At 39.7% G+C, this 18,034-nt stretch overlaps 5 protein-coding genes and 1 non-coding gene across 8 annotated transcripts; 4 read left to right on the plus strand and 2 right to left on the minus strand.

Moving 5' to 3' along the window:
* Positions 1-68: 68 nt before the first annotated feature.
* LOC118744617 (60S ribosomal protein L31) lies at positions 69-1,028 on the minus strand. The gene is made up of 3 exons (XM_036477748.1): positions 956-1,028; positions 412-673; positions 69-336 (listed from the first exon to the last, which is right to left on the minus strand). Exons 2-3 carry the CDS (start codon positions 636-638, stop codon positions 186-188), a joined length of 378 nt encoding a protein of 125 aa, XP_036333641.1. The 5' UTR covers positions 639-673; positions 956-1,028; the 3' UTR covers positions 69-185.
* Positions 1,029-2,479: 1,451 nt separating this feature from the next.
* On the plus strand, positions 2,480-3,137 carry LOC118744620 (transmembrane protein 234 homolog). Of its 2 annotated transcripts, none has more exons than XM_036477752.1 (3): positions 2,480-2,582; positions 2,635-2,937; positions 3,004-3,137. In XM_036477752.1, the coding sequence occupies exons 1-3, from the start codon at positions 2,567-2,569 to the stop codon at positions 3,084-3,086; spliced, it is 402 nt and encodes a 133-aa protein (XP_036333645.1). In that variant the 5' UTR covers positions 2,480-2,566; the 3' UTR covers positions 3,087-3,137. The 2 variants fall into 2 exon arrangements, with proteins under 2 accessions (XP_036333645.1, XP_036333647.1); XM_036477754.1 differs by having other exon boundaries at positions 2,552-2,582; positions 2,638-2,937.
* On the minus strand, positions 3,117-4,983 carry LOC118744619 (uroporphyrinogen decarboxylase). Of its 2 annotated transcripts, none has more exons than XM_036477751.1 (5): positions 4,782-4,983; positions 4,186-4,470; positions 3,971-4,129; positions 3,596-3,895; positions 3,117-3,535 (listed from the first exon to the last, which is right to left on the minus strand). In XM_036477751.1, exons 1-5 carry the CDS (start codon positions 4,794-4,796, stop codon positions 3,224-3,226), a joined length of 1,071 nt encoding a protein of 356 aa, XP_036333644.1. In that variant the 5' UTR covers positions 4,797-4,983; the 3' UTR covers positions 3,117-3,223. The 2 variants fall into 2 exon arrangements, with proteins under 2 accessions (XP_036333644.1, XP_036333643.1); XM_036477750.1 differs by lacking the exon at positions 4,782-4,983 and adding an exon at positions 4,592-4,705.
* Positions 4,984-9,028: 4,045 nt separating this feature from the next.
* On the plus strand, positions 9,029-11,541 carry LOC118744621 (death-associated protein 1). Its single transcript, XM_036477755.1, has 4 exons — positions 9,029-9,259; positions 9,370-9,448; positions 10,605-10,693; positions 10,767-11,541. Exons 2-4 carry the CDS (start codon positions 9,403-9,405, stop codon positions 10,920-10,922), a joined length of 291 nt encoding a protein of 96 aa, XP_036333648.1. The 5' UTR covers positions 9,029-9,259; positions 9,370-9,402; the 3' UTR covers positions 10,923-11,541.
* A 1,084-nt stretch (positions 11,542-12,625) lies between these two features.
* On the plus strand, positions 12,626-12,712 carry Trnastop-uca. The gene has a single exon. It is a non-coding gene; the product is annotated as a tRNA-Sec (tRNA).
* Positions 12,695-13,678, plus strand: LOC118744622 (coiled-coil domain-containing protein 103). The gene is made up of 2 exons (XM_036477756.1): positions 12,695-13,264; positions 13,358-13,678. The coding sequence occupies exons 1-2, from the start codon at positions 13,116-13,118 to the stop codon at positions 13,458-13,460; spliced, it is 252 nt and encodes an 83-aa protein (XP_036333649.1). The 5' UTR covers positions 12,695-13,115; the 3' UTR covers positions 13,461-13,678.
* The last annotated feature ends 4,356 nt before the right edge of the window (positions 13,679-18,034 follow it).

The following is an 18,034-nucleotide window of genomic DNA, read 5'->3' on the forward strand; positions in this document are numbered from 1 at the left end:
AATATTCAATGATTTGCTCACCACTTTTTATCAGAGAACTTTAATGCTTCCTTTACTTGTGTTTCACGTTGTTTTTGCAAATAAAAAATGAATTTATTATCGTTAATCTGTACTTTAATAAACTCCTAAACCCGGACGATGTTATCATTTAATTGCTTCATACATGCAATATTTTAAAGTTGTGTTTAGTCATCGCTGGATTCAACATTTTCTGTTTGCAGGTTCTTAAAAGTGGAAACAGGCACATATGTCACCAGTGTGTACAGTTTGTTGGGTGAATCCTCGTCATCGTTTCTCCTGCGAGCAAGACGTACACGCACGCGCACTGGAGTTGAACTGGGGAAAAGAATATTGCAAATTAGTAAAAAACAAAAGTTGCTTTATATTTATGTACATATGTACAAAACTTACCGGATACCCTTGGACCAGATGTGCTTATTCAGGCGAGTGTCGATCCTCACATCGTTGGTGCCCATTTCCTTCTCTGCGAACTTGCGGATTTCCTTAATGGCCCGAGGCGCACGTTTTTTGAAGCCAATATTGTGTACACGCTTCGACAAGTGAATCGTGCACTCGCGAGTAACAACCTCATTGATGGCAGATTTGTTACGTTTCTCAACCTTTTTTGTTTTCGCCATTTTTGAACTGGAATTTCTTGCCTGCTAACAAACTCCTGAAAAACCAAATAAAGACCTTTTGTGAGCATTTATTTGGAGTTCAATGTGGGTAAAAAAATAAATTGAACGCCAATAATGTTTTGGAAAATCATCACCGATCATTCTGCACTTTTCTAAATTTTTATTTCTCGTCCATTCGACACACTTGATGGAAAAAATTATGAGATTTTCCAACTAATAGGAAATCTTCGTGCACAATTTTACACATTTTATCAATTAGAATTTGCAGAATTTCACGATGTTTTACGATATTTATTAAGAAATTTTCAACAGCCAACCTATCGGAAATGAAAGCCTGACGTAAAAGAGTCTGACAGCCGTCAAATGGAAACGTCAACGCCATTTTGCTCTAATTTGACATTTAATAGATGGGTTATAATGATCATGGCGACATCAAGTAGTGATGTTTGCATGATTTAAAGTGAAAGTAAAAACTAGTACATTGCGACAACGTCACCGTCACCGTCAACATCAATAGCTTATGCGTCAAGCTATCCGTTTGCCGTAGCGGCCGAAAAATCATAAAATCGCTGCTAATCTGCAAAATTTGCGTTTTACTTTTGCATATTTTTATTAGGTTTTGCTCCATTTTTTTTTTTAATTTCAATTTTCCATAAATCAAAATTTTCACAAACTGAAAAAATATACGTTCAAACATGTAAACAAAACACTGAATAGTTGTCAATTGACGCAATCGCATAAGCAAAATTGAGTTGAGCTAATTTGTGCGGCACCGTCACCGTCAGCTTGTTCATGTAACTTACTTCATACAAATTCACCGAATCAGCATTTTTGACAACTGCCGGTGAAGCAATGGACGTTATGCACTTTCACTTTTAGCAAGAACGATAGAATACAAGATTGCGCATTCCCGCAGAATGACGTTTGTGGCAACGGGTAAACAAAGAATATGGCGAAGAACAATGAGTTGACAGTTGTGAATTTGCAATTACACCATGCACTTTTAGTAATGGAATCACATACACATAGTCGATATATAATGGCTGCGTTTCTTTATACATTCCGGATAATCGCATTTCACAGCCGGAATAAACAGAATGCGTTTGAAATATAAGTCAACATATCACCAGGAACGTTCTAAAGAATAAGTAAACAAACAAGTTTATTCCAAACGTTCAGAAAGAATGAGGAAACGCAGCCATCATGAGGAACGTTCTAAAGAATAAGTAGACAAAAAGGTTTATTCCAACAGTTCAGAATGAATAAAGGAATGCAGCCAATACGTTTTATCAGAGAATATTAATAGAAGAAAACGGCTATAAGTTAAAAATAAACAATAAAAGGTATTTTTTCATTTAAATGTTTTTTCTACAATTTTTATATACGAAGTATACAAATATGCATATCAGAAGAAGGTTTAATCACCTTTACAACGATATAAATTTTTTTTAAATCAGTTTAAAATTGTTTGCACTGTAAGGAATTAAATTTTTCGAAGACCTGAACTTTGACCCCTTATAGCACCTGTAATATAGGTTTGCACAAAAAAAGTTATATACCATTTAAATTAGAGCAAAAGGGTTTCAGCTATTTACATGCAATAATAGAATATAATTTTTTACCAAAGGTCCTATTTAGAACTTCGAGGGCCCATATTTCAATTTCGGAGGCCAACTTCGAAAAACGGAGAAATCACTGTTTTACGTATGACTCAATCTCTTAAAAACAATTGGTTTGGTTTAATACCCAGAAAAAACGTTGATTTTGCCGTACAGTGTTATTATCTATTTATTTAGAACGATGTAAAATGAAAACCTTCAATTGAAGTGACAGCGGCTGCATACTAAGCAACGCGCCATCTATATTTCAAGTTTTAGTATCCTCTCAAATCAGCTGATCTTAAAATGTAAATAAACAAACCCCCAAATATGCTTAACACGGTTTGTAAGTGAATATTTCACTAAAAAGCTATAAATTTACAAACTTTTTTCAACAGTAGGGCTTGTAGTTGTTGGCTTGCTGTGGGGGGCCACAAATCCCTTCATACGTCTTGGCAGCGAAGGCATTGACAATGTGGATACTGGTTCACGGTGGCGTAATCTGTGGCTGGAGGTCCGCATGATAAGCACACGCTTTCATTATTGGATACCATTCCTCTTAAACCAGTTGGGAAGCGTTTTGTACGTGTGGACCCTACAACATATAAATATAATCGTAGCTGTACCTGTTGCAAATTCGCTGAGCTTTGTATTCACTGCTATAACAGGGTACTGCTTGGGAGAAAAGTTGCCCGGAAAGTGTAAAGATGAGCAATCTATTGTACGTATGTATATACTAATATACCTAAACAATCTTCTAATTGCAGCTGTCACAATCGGCACGCTATTAGTCTGCTTGGGCAGCTCGCTAATGTTATATGACAAAATGAGTCCCGACCAAGATGTGTAATTCCTATATGTATTGAATAAAACGATTTCTTTGTAATGTTTAACAACCTAACAACCAAAACTTTTATTTACTGCAACACAATAAGCCACTATAGATTAAATAAACAGTGCTATACCATTGATTGTTGGCACCCATTTTCAAATAGCTTTATGTACAGCGTCCACTAGGGTTTCCATACTTATTATAGGCGTTTGGGGAGTAATACCATGCCCAAGATTAGCTATATAGCGATCTTTTCCAAATTTTCGTACCATCTCGGTAGTCAGCGCACGTATTTCTACTGGCGTCTTGTACATATCCTGTGGATCCAAGTTCCCTTGTAAGGTTATGTTAGGTCCCACTTCTTTCCGTGCCTCAACAGGATCAACTGTCCAGTCCAAGCCTATAACATCATATCCTAAAGTCGCTTGTTCCTTTAGTGAATGCCCCGCGCCTTTAGCGAAAATAGTCTTCAAATAAAACAAAGTTATAAAGTTATACAGCAGTTGCAGTGAATACTCATTACTCACCATAGGTACTACTGGTATTGACTGCTGCTTCAAGCGTTCGTCTAACTTATCGCGAATATCTTTTAAGTAAGGCACAGCCCACTTTAGAAAATCTTCCTTGCTTAAATGTTCCGCTGACGATTCGAAAATTTGCAGTAGTTGCGCACCGGCTTTCACCTGCATTTCTAAGTAATCAACAATGGCATTCGTTAACATGCTTAGTAGCATTTTCGAGTCCTCGGGGTAATCCGTAAGCCAAGCTTTTGATTTTGCCATGGTTTTGCTGCCGCCTCCTTCAATCATGTATCCCATCAAAGTCCACTGCAGTCGAAAATTCAAGCATTGCAGTATAAGTATTACCGTTCTTTAATCGTAATTATAGTATCAAACACTTACCGGTGCTCCAGTGAAACCAATAAGTGGCACACGCCCTTCCAACATATGACGCATCATAGTAATAGCATCGCCTACATATGTCAACCGTCCTACGGCGCCCTCCGGTGTGAGCTTAGCTAAGTCTGCAGGCGTTTGTAATGGCTCAGGAAACACTGGTCCCTATAATTAAAGCTTTCAGTTATGAACAAATGAAGAGGCTTTTTCTTGTCACTCACCACACCCGCATGCATTTCCACTATCATGCCTAGAGCTTGAGGTATAACCAAAATATCGCAAAATATGATAGACGCATCCAAATCGAAGCGCCGCAGTGGCTGCATTGTTACCTCACAGGCCAATTCGGGGGTACGGCAAACGGTAAAGAAATCATGATGCTTGCGCACCTCTTGGAACTCAGGTAGATAACGCCCTGCTTGACGCATCACCCAGACGGGCACACGATCAACGGGTTCACCCCTCGCCGCGCGGAGGAGATTATCATTTTTTAGTGGGGGGAAATTCTAAATGGATAACAATAAATATATCTTATATATATTTTCTAAGTAATTTGCAGTGTCATGGCTGTTCACTTTTATGCGTATATGGTAATTTTTAACAAAACATATGTATGTGCATACATACATGTTGTTTTATCGCGCACGTGCCGGCAACAGATATTAAAGCGTATAGTATATATATTAGCGCACAATACATTGCTTTTTCTCTTAAAAGTTTAAAGGAATTATTGAACTTAAGTATCATTCAATGATGTAATTTATTCAACTCATTTAAAATTGTCTTCTTTTCATTGTCCCACTTCACTTTTACTTACCTTTGTGTCTTTCATTTTCTTCCGTGTTAAACAGTTGTTCAGTATATTTTATGCTTTCTATTGCGTGCTGCGGCCCAAACTGTAAGCTTTTAATCAGGTTTGCTTTAATTTATATTTATTAAAAGTTAAATTCCTCTATATATTGGCCGGCAAATAGACAACATAAATAGTTCCCCTTCTCTTATCAACTTTTTTATTTTCTTTTTGGAAAACCTCAGGGTTGTATCGTGCTCAAGGCATATTCAGCGTTGCCGCGAGCTTGAGAAAAAAGTAGAGCTGCCAAGCCGAAAAAGCATCAAAAATAAACACTACTGTAATTTAGTAAACTTTTATTTGAAAAACAAATACTAAATAAAGTTTTATAATTAAATCTATAGTTATAAAAAATTGTATATTACTTGCTTTAAGAAAAACAGAGAATCCATATGCTTATTTGCATAACGATAGACAAACTATAGGGCTCCTAAAGGCCGATCCACATCGAACTTTGGCGTTGGCGTTGATTAACAGCTGACTATGAATACACACAATTATATGGACATGTCCACATATCAACGGCAACGCCAACGCCAAAGTTAACGCACACAAAAAGATGGGCATCTCTCATCTTTTTGCGGGCGTTGTTAATCAGCTGTTGCAAATAAATAAACTTATGTGAATTATTTTTAATTTTTAATCAAATGTAGGCAAGAAATATAACTTTTCATGCAATTATTGATATGAAGTATTAATTTATCTGTCGTTAGTACGTTAATTTAGTGGTCAAAGCATTCGCTACCAAGCGTTCATGTAGTAAGCATACTTTTAACGTGCGCTCTGTCAAACCAACGCCAACGCCAACGCCAAAACCAACGTGAACGGCAACGCTGGGCATATTACCCATGAACCAAAAATATGTCTTTCGTTCATGCATATTACCTGAATCGTGGTCAGGGCTGCCAACTATACTAAAGGGACACTCTTACAGACGCGGTATTGGAAGTGCGGTACAAGGCGGTACATAATACCATGTTCTGACCGACATCAAAAACATGTTTTCGTCGCTAAAACTGGTTTTCGACCTAAAACTTGTGTTTTCATCCATGTAAAATCTGTCAAACGAAAACCAGTTTTCGCCGAAAACTCACGTTCCACTTATTCCAATCGGAGTCTTCACTATTTTTTTTTTCGATTTACGCCATTTCGGATTTATTATTAATTGGCTGGCCAAAGTAAAATAAGAATGAAAGTAAGAGGTTGCTAATGAAAGGAAAATGAGGGAAAAGCATTTTGGTCTTGTTTTTGTGTAGCAAAACTGTAATCAGAGGATGTAAAAAATGTCAACGAAAACACTAACCGCCGGTGTGAACAGCCTTCATCCCACAATCCCAAAACTTGTTTTTAAAGGGGTTTCCTTGTCGGTCAGAACATGGTATAACTATACTATGTACCGCCTTGTACCGCACTTCCAATACCGCGTCTGTTTGATTGTCCCTTTAGCTATGAAGTGCCATATTGAGGACAAAAAAGTCCCAAAATGTGCCAAATAGAAAAATAAAAGCGCCAAAAAAGTTCCATTCTTTTTATTTCCTCCCATTTAGCTTTAAAATTATAAACACATTCCTAAATCATAAGTAAGATAAACCAGTTGTATACACTATTAAAATGAAAAAATTTTAGTTGAGAAAAAGAATACACGCTAAGGATGTCACAAAAATCTATACAAATATCATTACATATTTTTCCAAATTGTCATTTGGCACTTTGTGCCAAATTGAAAAGTTGTGCCATTTGAAGGAAAATAGGGCCAAAAATGACACGGTTTAAGCGAAGTTGGCAGCCTTGATCGTGGTGTATTTTCTTAATCATTCCAGGGGCTTGATGACATTGGAAAGAGTCTGGAATACTGGCTTTGTTTCTTTTCTTTTCTAGGATCGGCAGGGTTAGAATGTAGGCAAGTCCCATTCGGACTAAATGAAGTAAAAAAGCGGAGCAGAAAATCCAATTCCGTATTAGATTTTTTTTAAGTATATCGACACGTCAAAACTTGCCTTTTTAGTTAAAAAAAAAAAAAATAATGCATAACAATAGCCTTTAATCGTGTCCTTCAACTATATTATTTAGTAACGTAAAAATTTTCCATATTATATAACATTCTAAGCCCTTGTTTTTATTGGTGAACGTTAGTTCAATTTTTTAGTTTGAAAATAGAACTCCTGAAGGGGTTTAAACAAATTATCCATCGGGTAATTTCAGGAAGTTCCTGAACAAATGAAGAAAAAAATTAAAAATAAGATGTGATTGATGACAGAGATATACATACCTTCTAAGTCAATAAAAATCAGAAACTTACTAGGCCAATATCTAAAAAAAAACCGTGATATAACAAAAGTGAAAGTGCATTCAATCCTCATTTGAATACTATTTCTTGGCCGTATAGATAAAAATTAGAAATTTCAAAAGTTAAAAAATTACATACATGCATTAAAAACTGATTTTTCAATCAATGTTACAAAATCTTCATTTGTGAAGGCCAGTATGCAGCTCTCAAGAAAAGGGTCAAGAAAAAAATTTCCATTATTTCTTGTGTATGTGTCCAAGAAATTTTGACATCTGATACTTCATCAGCCTATTGCCACACATTTTCCTCAAGGAATAATGGGAGGGGCATATATATCTGTTGCAAGCACGGGTTGCCTTGTGCTCTGTTTTCACTGAAAAAAAATTAGAAAACCGTAGTAGACAGCGTAGCAAAATTCTTAAGAACTGCGTCTGCCTCAAGAAAATTTTACACAAGAAACTTTCTCCTCAGTGCAGCTTTGAAAAAAATCCTTCTCAGAGTCAGTTAATGATTCATTAACGGCATTTAATGAACATTAAAGTTAAGTAAAGAAAAGCCTTTACTTAACATTTTAACGATTGAATTTGACAATTTTTTATTCAAATAAGATGCCATTATGCAAAACAAGAGCATTTATTTTCTCACATTTGGGGCGTGTGTGAATCGGTAACAAAGTTCTATGGGGAAAGCTGGTGAATAATTCTTTTACTATGTAAAATGTTTTGGAACAGTAAATGTTTGATAACCGCAGATTTATGCAGAATATAGTATTGCAAATCGAAGTGAAATTAATATTATAAGAAAACATCTACCATCATCGATTGCAACCCATCAGTTTAGGCTTTTATTTAACGAAAAATGACACACATCAACCACCTTTGCGATTGGTAAAATTTTCTGTGCATTTGTCAAAAACTTCACTAGCTTCATGATCTACAGAAATATTATTCACCTCATACTTGTCCAAAATTTACACGCCGCGAACTTTGTTACCGATTCACACACGCTCTTAGCAATAAAATAAAAACCACATTTTTAAAGCAAAAGTGCAATACCTAAACATTATAAACCTGTGGTTTATACTTTATAAACTAGAAAATTTCAGTTTGCGAAAAAGTGGCTCCCCAAACCCCCCCTAAACGAAGGAGGATGAACGTCGCTTTATGAAAAGTCACCCCTCACCCCCCTGGCCACCCCTAAAGACCTCTTGGGAGCTGTTTGAAAATAGGGGAATTTTAGATTTTTTGCAAGGAAAAAACAAGGTTAAACTTGCGTCCGAAGAAGGGGGGCTGAACAGCTTTTGCAGAGAACACCATTCTGCGTAGGCGGCCTTCGGCCGCGCTTAGGGATTATAACCCTTACTACGTAGAATTCTCCTTTCTGTTTGACATAACTGGCGCTAGCGCCCCAGTGATGTAACCTTGGGAAAGGATGATGTAACTAGAATTCCCTTTCTGTGTGGTAAACCTGGGGCTGCCGCCCCAGTGATGTCTATTTTGGTTACTGGGTGTTTTTTAAAAATATCTTGTATATAAAAATGTATATACAAATTTATAACAAAAATTTGCAACAAATACCATATTTCCAACCAACATTATTGTTAAATTAGTGCACAGATTTAGTAAATTAAATTTTTGTAATAAAGCGTGAACTGTTGTCTACAAGTGTGTGTAAAAGGTTTTTGATTCGATTCACGCGTTTGGGCACAGCAACCCAAAATCGTTGTACAAATTCATAAAGAGTACCCTAGGAATGTATTTCTAATTTTAATTCTAAATGGAAAGAATTACACATTTTTTTGCACTTTTATTTTTCTATTTGGCACATTTTGGTACTTTTTTATCCTCAATATGGCACTTTATAACTAAGGAAAGCTGGCAGCCCTGAAGACACGTATGAAAAGAAAAACAAAAAGCCTACAATCAAAATATCAGACCAAAAAGTGCTTTCGTGTCACAGAAAGAACAATACAGTTGACGCAACAACAAATTTCCACACACCAAACAACTCCAAAAGAAAATCCAATCAGATTGGTCAGAAGCAAAACCGATAAAGCAAGAACAAAGTGGAGAAGTTGTTGCAATCTTGAAAAGTTCTAAAAATATCTACATTTGCACATATATTAATTGGCCAGCAGTGAAGAAAGCAGAAAACACAGGTGCGTAATTTACAAAAGCCAAAAAATATATAATTCTTTGTTATTCCCAAAAGTGCTAATCATTACTTTTTTCATAATATTACGTGAATGTGGGAACAATAAACAAACAGTAAGAGAACTCGCAAGTAGTTTGAAAGTAAAATATGGCAGACGAGCAACCTAATCTTGTAGCTGGACACCCACCAGCAGGTATGTGGATTTCATGAAGCTTGAAATTATTTATACATTTATACATATATATGCAACCTGCCAATTTGTTAAGATATCCATTTTTAAGCTATTTGCAAATAAGGGTGTTGTAAAAATTGCGCAGTAGGCAGGCCTGTTTAAAGTAAAAACGGGCAAATAAAATGTCATTGAATTATATTTAGTCTGCCACAGTACTCCAGGATTTAGACAGATACTGTCAGACTTAGTCCTGGAGATAGTTAGATCTGTTCAATGAGTGCACTAAAAGTGTAGTACAGTGCGGTGCAAAACAATATGTGACATTTAGCGAAAGCAATCACATGCGTTTAGTGCAGGAAAACCCCTCATCGAACGCATTTTCTCGCAGTGGAGTACTCTATTCTGTTCATTCTGGAGTACTGGGGGGGCTACTCTGTAATGCGATGCGAAAGAGAAATGCGATGCGATAGGCTACAGCATATAACATACGACGTATTAGCCTTTCGCATCGCATTGCTCTTTCGCATCGCATTACAGAATAGCCCCTGGAACATACGTAATTATTAGCGAAATCCGGGAGCCGCTGGGTGCAGCAGCAACTTACTCGATGCTTAAACTCATATGTGCACACAGAATGGTGGTGATAAGAACGTTCTAGCATTAAATCAATTTATTTACTCTTCTTATTCGGCGTGGTAACCGTATAAGCGATTTTGGCCGACTTCAACCAAGTACGCCAGTCGTTTCTCTTCTGTGTCAACTGACGCTAATTGGAAATACCAAGTGAAGCCAATACCTTCTCCACTTGATCTTTTCATCGCAGTGGGGGTCTCCCTCTTCCACTGCTAGCACCAGCGGGTTTCGAGTTGAATGCGTTCAGATCTGGACCGTCGGTGCCCATTCGAACGACGTGGTAAAGCAATATGTCCATGTCGTTGTAAACCTCATACAGCTCAGCGATCCGTCGTCTGCGGTACTCGCCGTGGCCAACTTCAAAGGCCCGTAAATCTCCCGCAAAATCTTTCTCTCTGATACCCCAGAGCCGCCCAATCGGATGTTGTTATTGTCCATGCTTCTGCGCCCTATACATATTTATTTATTGGAATGTTGAAATTGGTGGCTTATAAAAGTAAGAAAATGTACTCATGACTAATGCTCTTCTTCGTTTTCTTAACAGTTAGGGCAGGTGGTATGCGCATTGTGCAACACAAGGCGCCTACAGCAGAGCGCCCAGCAAAGGATGCCGAGGATTGTACAGGATTGACGGTAAAGACTTTGAATACATATTGTCTATATACACGCATAGCTATGCTACTTACATACATAATGTATATTTTAGCAACCAGTTGCTGTCAATAGCACGTCTGTGAGCGGTGCTCCCGTTAAGGGCAATATTGATTATACACCACAGGCCGCACAAGTGGCCCATTCACCTAAACCACCGGGGTTTGTTGCACATAAGCCCCAAATACATATTCAACAGCCTCGTAAATGAGAGTATGTGACACGCTCCTGTCGTTCAAAGCCTCAAATTATGCAACGTCAACAAATGCAACAACAACAGCCACAACAGGAACAGCCAAAACATTCCAATTCAAAGGAACAAAAACGGGAAAAGATTCATTCTCAGCGTAGGCAACAGAAGCGAGATGCGTAAAATATAAGCAAAGAAATTTATATGAAAAAAACATTAAAAAATAATAATTTTATAAAGCAGGGGGAACTAAACAAAATAAGTTGCAACATTTAAACATTTATTAACTAATGCTCTTGCACTTATTTTAAACTTAACACAAGTTTTGAATTATAGTTCCAAAGAATAATAGAAATTTGTAGTCGTAAGACAACTAAAATTATTTTCGCTAGCATTTGCACCAATTAAATGTAGCACCGATAGTACATACTATAGTGCCGAATTCAACAGAGCAAAAATTCAATATTCCTGAAGATAATACTATATAGTAATTTAACGTCAAAATGTAACCGCAGTTATTTTCATTAATTTCATTCCAGTCGCAATTAACTTTTTGAGGTACCCAGTTTTGTAGAAAGTATACCTATACATACATATATACAAATAAAAGGTGATTTTTTTAAACTATTATCACGAAAAACACATATTATTATTTGGTACTATCGATTAGGACGAAATCGAAAATGTGTACTGTACATACTGATGCACATACGTAAAAAAAACATAATTTACACTTTGTCCGAAAACGCAACGAGGCAACGTGGCTAGTGTTTTTTTCAGGCTTATAGCAGATTTCGTTCAGAACACTAATGTTGAAGTAATTACTTCCGTATAAACCGTAAGTAAATGCTTCAAATATGTATGATTTCTATAAATTAAAGAAGCAACTTTAAGAGAACTCCAAACGGCCTTCTGAAGCAGGCCCTTCTGCAAGGCCTTCCATGGGTAGCGAAAAAAGAAGCCTTTCAATTTGTGCCACTCTATACAAAAAAGAAAGGAAAAAGGAATAATGTAGAGTGGAAGGCCTCTTGACTCTCAGGAAGGCCTTTCGGAAAGGCTTTTAACTCCTGAATTTATCTACAAGGAAGTTAGTAAGTCTAGACCTCCTAGTTTCGGAGAAACAAAAATTTAAATCTCACCATTGTCGGTGATTTCGGAACCTTTTTCTTTGAAATAGAAGGCGTAGAGAAATTATATTGACTCAAACAGAATCAGCATAATAAAATCTCTCTAAGTACGACTTTTATTTTTATCTTATCTCAGAAACCAAGGGGCCTAAAAACATTTTATTTGCGGACTCAGAATTAGCGTAAGAAAACCTACGTGGGCGTGTTTTTGTTGTATTTTTTTCTGTCATCTGTATGGTCGATTTTCCTCAGTGAAATGCTGGCTCTGTTATGTCCCAATAAGCTATAAGTACTAAGTATGTACATATGTATGTATGTACATATGTATGCACAGATATTACTAAATACGAACGTACAAGCATTTATGAGTAATTCCAAGTGCGGTCCAATCTATAGAACTATGTTATCAACGTGGGATGCACACTAACACGCAATTTCTATTGCAATTAAACTATTAAACATGCACTTATCTTATTAACCTACATTTTACATTGCAGTGTGTTAATAATTTTCATTCACAATTGTAAAATCTATAATTCGCATATGCTTTTTCATGTTAAGATCCACTTAAATTAACAAGACAAACCTTTGGTAGTTGCCTCTCTGAGCTTCGGTGGTCCGGGGTGCAGACTTCAAATCTGTAGTCGATTAGCGTCGAAGTGGTTCGATTCCACCTGAGGGGCGTACACATTTCATTTTAGTTTGATTGTGTTTTCAACGTCTTATGAATTAATTAGAATTACCTATTTTTTGGCATTAATTATCTCACTATCAACCACTCTGTAGCTAAGTTGTAGAGTTTGAAATTCTTACACAAATATTTTTGCGGGAAAACAAAAAACTTGCAGCATCGCAATGCATCCATTTGTGCGTTGGAATTTCATGTACATTTTGTCGTTTTCCGTTTTTAGCGGAAAACCACAGACAGTTTAGGTGCCAGTGTACTATCGAACGTCATTTAATATCCAAGATAGCAATGGAATCGATCAAACAATCGCAGGAAATTGCGTGAAAGTTTAAATATTTTTCATTTGTTTTCTTGTGTTTTCTTGCTTAAAAACTTTTATCACATATAAAAAGGCTAGTAATGCCGCAAGCAGTTAAAATTACGCCGGAAGAACTGTTGAAACTTCGCGATGATTGTATGGAACGACTACGCGAAGCAAAAATCTATGAGTTGCGTAATGATGCTAAGTTGCGAGCGGTAAATACAACTGAAACTTACGACGAGTTCAAGTAAGGGAATCCACTATGAATATAGTGAATATTTATAGTTATATGTGCATATGTACGTACTTATATTAATTAAACGCAACATCCTTTCAACAGAGACATTGTGGATGCTGCACATTTGCAACCGGTAAGTAAGCGGGATAAAATGAATGCGAAAACGAAGAGTCGTTTGTGGAATTCAGCAGCACGTGAAGAATAGGCTGAACTCACACACTTGTATACACGTGCTTAAGGACGTACTATAGATGCAAAAATATGTATGTACATATCGTCACTTTAATTCACAAAGTCCATAACCAACACTTTTCGAAACTGCGTTTTTCACAGATTTTTGTAAAAAGTTGTAAAATTTTAGCAAAAATTGTAAAGTGATAGTACCAAAAACATCGCAGTTAGATGCCACTTTTGAAAAAGCCCTACCTGTTTTTTTGCTTCTCCTGCAAAAGAAAAAAATTTGTTAACTAGGGCCTTTGTGAATTAAGGTAACGATATATAATAATAATAGTTTTTAAATAAACTAACTTTATATGATGATGAATTTTATTTGGAGGTATGGTCATATTGACGGAGGAAGTTGGTTCATAGATAATATCTAACGAAGTTTTATTAAAAAATTTGGCTACTTTTATGGAAATCAAATTAGTTATAACCAGGGACCTATTTCATAAAAGTGACAGGTGCGACAATTGTCGATCATTCCCCCGACAGCCGGTTCTACGTACCGGAATGACTCGGGTTTTACCCGACCAAGGGCTGTTGTTTCGGCGATCTAACCCCGTTTAGGTCGGCGAAGTATCTCAGAAGTTGTTCGTCCATAGGGCTACATTCACTACGTATTCTTCTACTCAGGGCTGGCATCGAGTCAAACCCAGGGCCAGAAACCTACACCTGCTGTGTATGCCGGAGACGACTACACCACAACTCCACCTCAGTCAAGTGTAATGCCTGCGAGGGGTGGAGTCACCTCAGAGTCTGCTCGGGACTACGGACACACCGACAGTGGACCACGTCGTACGTGGCCCCCTGTTGCTCAAACAGAGCAGCCTCCACGGCTAACCTCAGTCCACCCGAGCAGCCTCACACAGTCTCCACAGCACAACAACATAACAACACAATAGACCACACCACAACCACGACAGACCACAGAACACACACAACCGCACCACCACCCACACGCCGCCGCCAACAACTCCTGGTTCCCCCTACAATCTGCACGGTATGTCAGACCAGGATATTCCGTAATGTGACATCAGTCAAGTGCAACACCTGCCTTGGCTGGTGCCACTTTAGGGCATGCTCAGGTCTGCGTACCACGCGAGATTGGACTGGGAACTTCGAGGGCCCGTGTTGCGCTGCTCGGTCGCAGACCTCAATTGCGACGCCTCCCGCCACCACCACAGGGCGGCAATCATCACAGCAGCGCACACAGCCAACGGCGGTAAGAAAACACACATCACTTACACCCCACATCACGACACGTCTCCCGAACCACATGAAGCTTCTTCAATTTAACTGCAACGGGCTACAGAGCAAGATTGAGGAGATAACCGTCTTCATGTGTCGGCATGGTATATTGATAGCTGCGGTCCAAGAGACGAAGTTGCACAGCAATTCAACTTTGTTGAATTGCGCCGGGTACAACGTGCATCGTCTAATCGAAGCAGACATCGACCGCAGGGATACCACCCTAGAATGTCAGGGCATCGCTATCCGGTCAGGCGATGTTGAGCTCGAAATATTTAACCTATACATACCCCCTGTCATCTGCTGCCCGGCAGGATATCACCCTGATATAGGTGCGCTCCTCAGAGGTGAAAACCGTATGGTAGTAGGTGACTTTAACGCGCACCACGATCTTTGGCACTCAAGCCTGTCAAACGATCGTAGGGGAACAGACTTGGCTGAGTAGATAGACGATTCGACATTCTGCACAATGAACGACGACGCACCCACCAGGATTATGGGTAACTGCAGTAGCTCGCCAGACATCACCATAGTCAGCGCTGGTCTGATAAACAGCATAACATGGCGACCTATGCTGACTTTAGCATCAGACCACCTACCCATAGTCATCTCGATAGATAAACCAACCGACTTTGCCTCCGCCAAACACAGGACCTATATCAACTTTTCTAAAGCTGATTGGAAAGGTTACGCGGAGTTTACCGAAAACACCTTCACGGCGCTCCCCACACCAACCGACGTCCATCTCGGTGAACGTAAGTTCCGCAGGGCTGTCACTGCTGCTGCAGCTCGCTTCATACCGGCAGGATGTATAACGAACCCACGTCCAAACTTGCTTGCCGAAGCGGCTGTTCTAGCCGATGAGCGTGAAGAAGTGGGAGGAGCATCTGAAGACCTGTAACTTCACCTCTGGTGTGAGCAAGCTTTGGTCAACGGTGAGGTCGCTGTCCAATCCGACGAAGCACGACGACAGAGTCGAAATTTCCTTCGGCGACCATGCTTCGTCGGACCCGGAGCGATGCGCGAGCTATTTTAGCCGGCAGTTCGTACTGCATCCTCCGGTGGACAAAGCCAAGCGTCGAGTGACCAGAAGGCTGCACAAACTGCCAACAACCTGTGCCCCCCTTGCTTTCACTTGCGGTGAAGTTCAGGTGGCCATCGGGAAGGCGAAAGCCTCCAAAGCCATGGGTCCCGACGGAATATGCATGCTGATGCTGAAAAATTTTGGTCCTGCGGGGGTAGCGTACCTAACGGAGGTCCTCAACTTGTCTATGGCCACTCTCATCATCCCAGACATCTGGAAGGTGGGGAGAGTGGTCCCACTGCTCAAACCGGGGAAGCCTGCCGACAAAGGAGATTCTTATCGTCCGATAACACTCCTTTCCCCGGTAGCGAAGACACTCGAGGCGTTGCTACTCCCGTACTTCACAAACCACTTGACCCCAGCGAAGCATCAGCATGGTTTCCGTAAACTGCACAGTACAACAACAGCACTTAATGCCATAAACATTCAGATAACTCGTGGCCTTAACCGAAACCGTCCCTGTGAGAGAACGATTCTACTAGCGTTGGACTTGTCAAAGGCGTTTGACACCGTCTGCCATTCCACGCTACTAGAAGATATAGAGGCCTCCTCTCTCCCACAGAGGCTCAAACGGTGGTCGGCAAATTATCTGAGTGGTCGACATTCGTCGGTAATATTTAGAGACAAAACGAGTAAACAGAGAAAAATAAAACAGGGGGTTCCACAGGGTGGTGTCCTTTCCGCGCTACTGTTTAACTTTTACATTTCAAAGCTCCCTCAACCACCAGAGGGAGTCTCGATTGTCTCTTATGCCGACGATTGCTCGATCATGGCGACTGGGAATGGAATTGATGACCTGTGTTCGAAAGTAAACGGATATCTCTCCGAACTTTCTCGCTTCTTCACCGCAAAGTGTCTAGCCCTCTCCCCTACGAAATCCTCCGCGACCGTGTTCACAACCTGGACGAAGGAGGTCAGGCTACCGCTGGGGATTCACGTCGATGACACACCAATTCCGACGGTGAATAACCCCAAAATACTCGGAGTAACATTCGACAGCCTGCTCTCCTTCTCTGCGCACGCAACCGCTATTGTCAATAAAGTACAGAGCCGCAACAAGGTCCTCAAGTCGCTAGCCGGCAGTACTTGCGGCAAAGACAAAGAAACGTTGCTGGCAACATACAAGGCAATAGGCCGGCCGGTTTTGAACTACGCAGCGCCAGTGTGGCCACCCAAACAGACAGCTGCTTGCAGAGGAGCCCTCGCCTAGGCACGTCAGGAGGCATCTATATGAACTGACGGACGAAGTCCAGAGGTTCATCAAGCAACCTCTGGACCCGACTGCTTACCGACAGGCCCTGAACGGCATTCACAGGGAGTCAGTCTCGAGTTATGTAGACTCCAGACCTGTGAATGCCGTTCTAGTCATACCGCCCCCGGACACAGACGAGACGGAGATTCATCTGCCTCGGGAGACGCGTACAACACTAGCACAACTTCGCTCCGGCTACTGCAGCAGGTTAAACTCCTACCTGAGTAGATTGAATGAGGATGTGCCGAATGAGTGGTCGGCATGCGGAGAGACCCCACATGACTCGAAGCATCTCTTCGCATGCCCGGAAAACCCGACAACCCTAACGGCCTTGTCCCTGTGGACCAACCCCACAGAAGCTGCACGCTTCCTAGGGTTGCTGTTAGTGGAACTTGACGACAAGGACTGAGATACCAACCGTCCTGAGCGGGGTTGTTGTAGCCGCTACAACAACAACAACAACAACAACAATTGTCGATTTTTCTATAAAATTTCACTGCCAAAATTGTCGGCGACATTTTTTCTATTTCATATGTGCTGACAATTGCCACTCTGACAAAATGTACCTGTGTACTCTTGTAACCGGTAAATTCTGTTGCCATTTCATAAGTATTACCCCGTGAAATATACAATGCTAGAATTTCCACAATTCTACATAGCTGAATTGCTGAATATTTTAACCGCATTACCAACGTACCTAGAATCGCGGTGACAATAATTCGTAAAATTTTTTGGTAATAAAGTTTTCCGCTTACAAAATTTTCTGTAACGTGCAGGATAGACCTGTTTAGAAAATGGAGACGTGGGGCTAAGAGGGGTGGTGACAATTGTTTTTATGAAACCAAACACCCACCAAACTGTCGAATTGGAAAATGCCTGAAATAGACTAGAAAAAGGCACCAAAAACCGAAAAATAGGCAAAAGAAGCATTTGATTGGATTTTATAGGGATCGATAGAAATCAATGAAATCAA

Source organism: Rhagoletis pomonella, unplaced genomic scaffold, assembly GCF_013731165.1.
Source record: "Rhagoletis pomonella isolate Grant_MI unplaced genomic scaffold, Rhpom_1.0 Rhpom_scaffold_00008, whole genome shotgun sequence".
Taxonomy (NCBI): Eukaryota; Metazoa; Arthropoda; class Insecta; order Diptera; family Tephritidae; genus Rhagoletis; species Rhagoletis pomonella.